The 8,234-nt window shown below is 33.9% G+C and overlaps 1 protein-coding gene across 1 annotated transcript in view; it reads left to right on the forward strand.

The window, feature by feature from the left end:
* The window catches only part of LOC108751673 (protein rhomboid), a 437,528-nt gene that overhangs the window by 255,068 nt on the left and 174,226 nt on the right, over nt 1-8,234 (forward strand). Inside the window, exon 5 of the mRNA XM_018491974.1 lies at nt 5,153-5,265. Coding sequence (XP_018347476.1) covers nt 5,153-5,265 — 113 coding nt within the window. The remainder of the gene's footprint in view (nt 1-5,152; nt 5,266-8,234) is intronic.

Genomic DNA, 8,234 nt, shown 5'->3' on the forward strand with positions numbered 1-8,234 from the left:
GCAAAATGGAAATCTGTTTCACTAACCATCACACAAAATCTAATGGAATCAATGTAAGACTACGGTTTATGATTAGTATCAACGGTTATTCAATAAAATGTGTTAAATTAAAACAGATAGATATATTTTCCAAATTAAGAAATATACGAATACTTTTTGTTCAATGAAATATTATTACTATTTGTCCATAATTATAAAAAGCGTATAATTTATTGCATTCATTAATAAATTAATGTTTGCTTTCTGTAAATAAGATTTTTTTAAGTAATTTCTCCTGTACAAATATTTTTTAACACTCTCCATAAATTCTTCAAGAAATTTTTCTTAGCTCGCTCACACTTGTTTCATTCTTGTTTAGTTCAATCAATCTATTTTAATCTTGGTCTGTCGCATTTTCCTTACACAATTTGTTAATCTGTCAGCGACGGAAATCATTCGTTATTATTAACATCATGCATGCTCGACGAAAGAACATTCGAGCGAAATTGTGAACATAAACCGGACAAACGCGGTTGGGGAGTAACGAGTAATGAGATGCCTGCGTCTCATTATAAGACGTACGGTAAATCGGAGATATAAGTATGTAAGAAAACAGGAGAAGGGTGTTTTGTTCCTCCGTTCCACTGTTTTACGTTCCTTCTTATTGACACAATCGATAAAAATTTAAAAAATATTTACATCTCCGGATACAATATAGCAAGGAATTTCCATGTTATCTCATATTCACGCATGAAAGACATTTCGCATTACGACTTTACAGACAGAATTTTATATTTTTAGTGATAAAAAATGGTAAAGAGTTGATGAAAAATGGTTGGAAGTTCTGTAGCGCATAAATTCACGTTCGAATTAAATGAGAAAATAAATATAAATGGAAGAAGAAATGAGATAAATGTACGTCGAGTATAATAAAAGATTCATTACGCTCTCTTGCGAGAGGTGTAATGAGACGTTTAAAGGAAGAGAAATTTGAGACATACTAAAATTTCTTTAAAAATTACAAATATCTTTACCATTTTGTATGCAGCTATATCTATTGAAAAAAAAGGTCCCTATATTATACAAGGCTGAAAGGGCATATTTAAAGCAAGTAACAAGCTCGTTGCAATGGCATAAAATTCTCAAAGATAACGTAACTTACAAAGACGGATTAACGATAGAAATTTCTTTTTTCCATTAATAATATAGCTTAACGTTACCTTTGAAGATAATTGTGTAATTCTCTGTACATGGGCGTAGCCAGGATTTTATTTGGGTGGAGAAAGGGAGGCAAATTAAAGTTGAGACTTTTAAATCCAGTGAGGGAGAGAATGGTATGTGAACTATTGGATGTATTTTGTTTTATATATATTTGTATTACTAATTAATTACTAGCAGGAAAATCACGAAATCAAACATATTTAATTTACTTTAGATTTATTTTTAGTTTTCTTTTAAAATTATAAACTAATTTTTAAAATGAAAAAACTTAAATTTATACTACTAGTCTGTCTTGGATTCATTAGAAAATCTTTCTATAATTTTTCAAGTCTTTCTTTTTTTCAAAAATTAATTTCAAAACTTTAATTTGTTAATACATTAATCCATAAATATGTAATAATTTTTTTGTAATTACTTTTGTTCTTTTGTAAAATTTGAGAGATACGGTCTCCCTTGTTTCCCCCTTGAGTATGCATGCCTCTATATGTGTAAAAAGAAAAACTGTGTAAGGTATGTGACAAAAGTAGAAAGAAATCCATATTTTCCAAGTGTAAAAATAAAACTTTGGTTTTTAATTTTTTATGGGAAGAGAACTGGTTGTGTGCGATAAAAATTTTTTACACTTTAAAATATTGGTATAGATAGACTTTCTAATGAAAGATTCTCTCTAATTTCCGATAATGTATTTTTGTGATTTGCTTCATCAAAGTCTCGAGCAACGATAGAAAGAACGTTTCGATATGTAACAGCGCTGTCTGCGCTTGAAATGTTTAAATCGCATTTTTCGAAAGGATCTCGTCGACGTAGAAACGCGATCGGAAGCACGTCACGCCGTTAATGAAAACGAGCGCTGCTCGAAGAAGAAGACCACAAAGTGGACGTCGATAAAGTCGCCGTAGAGTGGATGCTCGATAACTGTGTCCCAACGACGACGAAGAACGTCGGAGCAAATTAAATTTTCTTCGTTGACTAGTCCAAATTTCTCCATCAAGCCTTTCATTCCCACTGCATCCTTCTCTTCTTCCTTTCTTTGAGTTCATTCGTCTCTCGGCGGTTTCCTTTTTAGCAATCAGACGAGCAGGAGCCAAGCTTGTACCACCTAGAGGCACAACCGCGAGATAACCGAAATTTCTGCTTCTTGCATATTTCCTTTTGTTACTTTACAATAATGGCAAAATCGGCAGCCATAAATTATCATCGGCTGAAAAACTATTCTAACGGAAAATCATATCTTGTAAATATTAATTTTATTTGCCAATACACTTGTTTCATTTTCTTACACTCTTAGCTAAAAGTATTAAGTATCTATATGTTTCTTTCATTTATTTGAAATTCTTTTATCTATTGTATTCTATTGTATTATTTTCTATTGTCGGCACATAAGTTTAAGGGAATGCTGGCGTAATGAAATTATCGACATTACGGGTTAGAAAGTTTTTCAAATTGACTTTACAGGCTTGAAAACCTTTTACTAAAAGAATTATACACATACACACACACACACGCGCGCGCGCGCGCACACACACACACACGCGCGCACACACAGAGAGAGAGAGAGAGAGAGAGAGAGAGAGAGAGGGAGAGGGAGGGAGGGAGGATGTCTGGTAAGTTTTGACAAAATATATAACGCTTGTGCAAATATTGTGGATTAAACCGATTGTAAGTTGAAAAATTTTGTACCATTTTGCAATTTTCTCAATAGTTTACGAGAAATTAATTACTAAAGATTGCCAAATGAACTCGTATTCGATGTCAATATTGTTTATTATAAATTAATTTTTGAGTTAAAACATAAAAAATTAAAGGTTAAAAAGATGCCTGTACTTTTGATCAAAGTTGTGTCTCATTTATACTCTTTTGTGTTAAAGAAATATAAATGATCATTTATATTTCTTTCAATTATTCACATGCCTATATTAATAATACGAATACAATATGCAAATATAACAATATAAATATGTAGATTTTAATAAGAAAAATAAAAAAGATGCTATAAATGATTTAGATTCTGAAAAATCTTTGAGACATTCAATAACCTAATATATATCAAATATCAAAGGGCATCGAATCTCAAAAGTCTCTGTGGGTGGTCATCAAGCATTTGCTATGTACGTGACAGAATTCACTTTGATATATTCTTAACTTCGACCTTTGCTAGAATAGAATTGTCAAGAAAAAGAAGGAAAGCATTCAGTATAATAAATCGGCGAAATCTCGACCAATAAGTATAAAACGAGTCACACCTGAAATAACATGGAGATGAAGAAAGCAACGGGAAACAGGTATACAAACTAGAGTCTGCATACTTTGACTTTTTTAAATTTCATGTTTTAAAGTTTTTTAGAAATTTTTGAGAAATAAATAATTTTTCTAGTATGTAGAACATGTAAAACATATTGAAGCGAAAATGCAGGATTAAAAGAGTGTTTCATGGTGCAGTGTGAGAAATCGATGTAGTTGTTCTTGAATGATGTCTAACGTAAATCACAGACAAAACTTGCGAGAAAACAGAAGGAATGATAAAAAAGTGACTGGATGTAAAATCTCTAAGATGCCATCGAGCTGAAGATATGAGGAAGCCCGGCGGCTTATCTAGTTTGCATGGAAGCGTTCTTTGTGAATAAAGAAAACGTGTGGAAAACTCGCGTTACATGTCGCGCATATTTCTCATGAAGAGAGAAACGCATTTGGAATGACACGTTCCATGCGAATGTAAATCGTAACGCAAGAGAAATTAAATTTTATTGCTGTGTAATTTGCACCGAGGGTACACTTCATAAATGATTGTTCATTAAATCCGCGTCCGTAATTATAATTATTCATTTGCAAGTTAAGCTTTATAGCTTATTACTCGCGATAATTATTTATTAAATAATTAAATATACATTTCTCTTAATCTTGATTATGTAATTAAAGAAAATAAAATCGTATTCATAAAATCGTGCATCAGAAATGCCATAAACTTAACAGATGACATTTTGCTTTATTAATAATGTCTGAAACTAAATTTTCTGCTTCTACTATACCTCCATCTCTTTAATAATGTGAACACAAGTACACAACATATAATGCTCAAACGCAAATGTTCCTCGCCTCAACGACGTTGAGAATTTGACTATGCTGATACTTGATTAATTTTAACCACTGCATTAGTCCTTTGGCTGTGTTATTGCGTGTACATTTATCCCTATGTGCAAACGGGCTACAAACTACACGTGTAAGACGATCTCGAGGTGTGTGTGTGTGTGTGTGTGTGTCTATGTGTGTGTATATATAAGCATGTTAAGTGAATACAACGGGTACGTGGTGGTCTCTAGCGTAGCACTCGTCTACGTATATACAACTTACCTCGAGGAGTTTGCTAGCGTTCTTGCTTGCATTTGACTAACCGCGTTAACGGATCTCGATCCAAATATCAGTCTCGAGGAATCCTTTATGTGGTTCGCGCTTTCTATGCACCGAGTCGGTGCCAAGAGCCGGCAACGAGCCTTTGTCCTTATGAATTCCCGTAAAACAAATTCGAATTTCGCGATTTGCCATTTGAATGAAACCTTCATAACTTTAAAATTTTCTTTCAATAATTTTTTAGATCGTAAATGACGTAAATAAAAGCGAATTTTTTCATGCACGTAAGAGAAATTCTTGTATTTAACTTATTTATGAACTTGAATTATATTTTGCATTAAATTTTATGATTTCCATTTAAATTGTTTTTTATTCCTATTTTATACTTGGAAAATAATTTAAGAAAGATGATTAATGTACATTCTAATGCAAAATCAATTTAGAAATATTTAATAATTTTGTGTATATACTTTATTCATATATATTTTTGATCTTTTTTTGTGTTAAATTTTGTATTAAAATTTAACAAAATGTTGAATTCTCTTTTTCTGTCTTTGTCCAATTAATAATTATGTTTATGTAACTTGATTTACATCTTTGATTGCAGATGAGTGGAAAACGGACTAGAAGTTTTAAGTGCGCCGTGCACCATCGGGACCGTGAGGTCTGTTCCGAGAACGATTTTCACCTGCTCGTGCATGAGCCACCTCTGTTTCGCAGGTATGATTTTAAGCATTGGTCACGCTTAATATAATAAATTTTCCACGCTCCATCGAAATGTGACAGTAGCACTTGGAAGCACGTAGTTTTCTGCTTCATTCATTTGTCAAAACATTTCTTTGGCGAAATCTTTTAACGACCAATTCGAAATCTAAACCATGAAAATTCCAAACGACCCTGACTTGCACTATTATTAATCATTGTCAAAATCCGTAATAAAACGTGTCCAGATACATCGAATCCAGATAAATGAAAAGCAGTCGTTTGCAAAGATGTTCGTTACTAAAACGCTTCTTTGAGAATATCACGTATATTCGAGTTGAGATAGTGTGATAGGTTTCTCGAAAAGAGGAGTAAACCAATTCTCTCATCTTACGACACGTCGAAAGGCACGAAAGACGCACGAAGACGCCAGGAATGCGGATAAAACGAAAACACGAGGCGAAGGAAAAGTCCTGTATTTTATTATTCTGGCAGAATATCCGACGATAGGAGAAGCGACGACGACGCGACAGAGACAGCAACGCGGACTAGAACGGCCATTCTTACAGTATTTCTGCCGTGCATTTTATGCTGCGCATCGTTACCCATGCGAGAGAACCTCGAGGAGCTACCGACATACCTCGTACATTGTACGACCTGCGAAACATCAACATCTTCCTGCTTCCTATGACCCGCTCTTACGAACCCACTTCCTTCTTCATGCCTTTCTCACTTTGCATCTTCTACGCTCCGTGAAATTATAAATGCAATGATGTCGTTATTTACCGTTACGCTTCCGCGCTTTTAAACAGTTGTTTACACCATCAAATTTTTTCCGATGGGTGATGTGCATTGGCGGATCCAGAAATTTGTCAACGGGAAAGAAGCCATTGGCTCGCGCCAGCTAAATTGTTTTTAAGAATAAGAAAAGATTGAATATTAAATTATCATTTAAATTATTATATTGAAAAGGTATTATTTAAATATGTATAAAATGTTTTCTTTAAAATTATGTTAAGATAAAAAAAAGAATATAATAAAATCTATACTTTTTATATATCTAGGTGTTTCTTAAATTAAAAAATATGTTTGAAATATTAAAATTGTGATTAAGTATTTCAGAAATATTAAAAATATATATAATATTTTGCTATATATATTTTTAAAAAAGAAGATTTCAAGGAGAAACCATGGCTCCTCTTCCGTGGATCCGCCAGTGCACGAATTAATCGTGAAAAATAATGATTTCCTATAAAAAGGAAAGCTGAGTATAAATCGTTACCATAATAACAGTTACGACATTGAACATGGATTGTCGGATGTAATCGATATGGTAAATATCGTTCGTCGTTAATCATACCTTTAACGAATCCATCGAGTTCGTCGTCGATATAAATACGAGTATAACTTATACACAGAATAATCGCTGTTACGCGACAAGCTTAATAATGCAATTTATTGACGTCCTCGGTGCAGTTTCGAGTTTAATTTGCAAATGTACGTGACGAAGAGTAGTCGACGTGCGATTTAAATAAAAGCATTCCCGCTATCTAATGCGTCATTTATAACAACATCGGGATCGCATCGATGTCGCGTCGCGATCTCGGAGGCGTGTTCGTTTCGTTGCGCATCCGAAGATATTAATTCCTTTTTTCTCGCGGACCAGGCTCGATAAGATGAATAGGTTTGGATATGTATCGGGCATCGTTCTTTCGAGGAGGCGCCGCCCGTGCTGGGTCTCTCGAGCGTGGTCGATTCGACTTGTTCCTGGGTGCTAGTCATAAATAATTCATCGTATCGCCCGCACGAAAGAAGAGACGGAGAAGATGGAGCGAGAGAGAAAGAATGAGAAAATGAGACGGAGAAGACAAGCGACAAGAGATAGGCCGTGCAAGGTAGACTTCGAAGTAGGCGCATAGGGATGGCTTTATATGAAAACTAATAGAACTTGCGTTTCAAGCCCTCAGCTGTCAAGGGACTCCGGAGATGGTAATTTTGTATTTATACAAATATTTGTACAAATTTTCAAGTTTTATATCGCGCGAGATAAAATACACGTAAATTCTCTGACATGTTTCTCAACATCGTTCTGTTTTTCTTTTTTATTTTTTTCTGAATTCAAAAATTGTTAACTTTGATCAAAGTCATCGTTCACTCTCCCGGGTAAATTGAGAGAGAAGCAAAAAAGTTTAAAAATTATAAAAAGATCAATGAAATGTAAGAGACCTATGAAGATAAAGGAAGAAGATGAAGATGGATGGATAGATATTACTGTCATGTATTGAGTGCTCTACGAGGGAAAACACTGAACAAAATACAATTGATAGAGTAAACTTAGTTATAAAGAAGTAGAAATCAAATTAGTTATAGTAAAGAAAGAGAGAAAAAGTGATAGTGACAAAACTTTGAAAAGTGTAACACAATTAACAAAAGGCACAGTTATGTGCTAAAGTTACAATGTCAAATTATGCCCAATTTATATTATTTTTAATTACTTCTATAGATTACCACTATTCCTACTCAACATGTCGTTAGTTTAACTAAACAGTGGAGTCAAACAATTTCACTCAAACAAATGTATTAAATTTGACTTGAATTTAGTTTATTATTTACTAATTGTAAGTGCAAACATTAATCGAACGTTCTTTACTTTAAAACTAATCAGGAATATATTGATTTACATTTTAACACACATAAAAGTTAAAAACAACGAAATGTTATTTAACTCAAGAGAGTTGCCATTGCTTCTTTGATATTTAACAGTGCACGTATCTGTCTGTAAGGAGCATCTACTAGAACGAGAGAAAGAAGTGCGATGAGTGCTAAATCTAGGCACCACGCTGCATCGCGATACGTGCCGTACCGAAGAGAGAAATTTCTGTACACACAAGATAAGAAGAAGCAGCAACTTACAGTCAAGGCTCTTTGCAAATAAAATATCGTCTCGTGTCAAGTGGTCGCGCCTAGCGACGGGGGGGGGGGGGGGG

Source organism: Trachymyrmex septentrionalis, unplaced genomic scaffold (genome assembly GCF_001594115.1).
Source record: "Trachymyrmex septentrionalis isolate Tsep2-gDNA-1 unplaced genomic scaffold, Tsep1.0 scaffold51, whole genome shotgun sequence".
Classification (NCBI taxonomy): Eukaryota; Metazoa; Arthropoda; class Insecta; order Hymenoptera; family Formicidae; genus Trachymyrmex; species Trachymyrmex septentrionalis.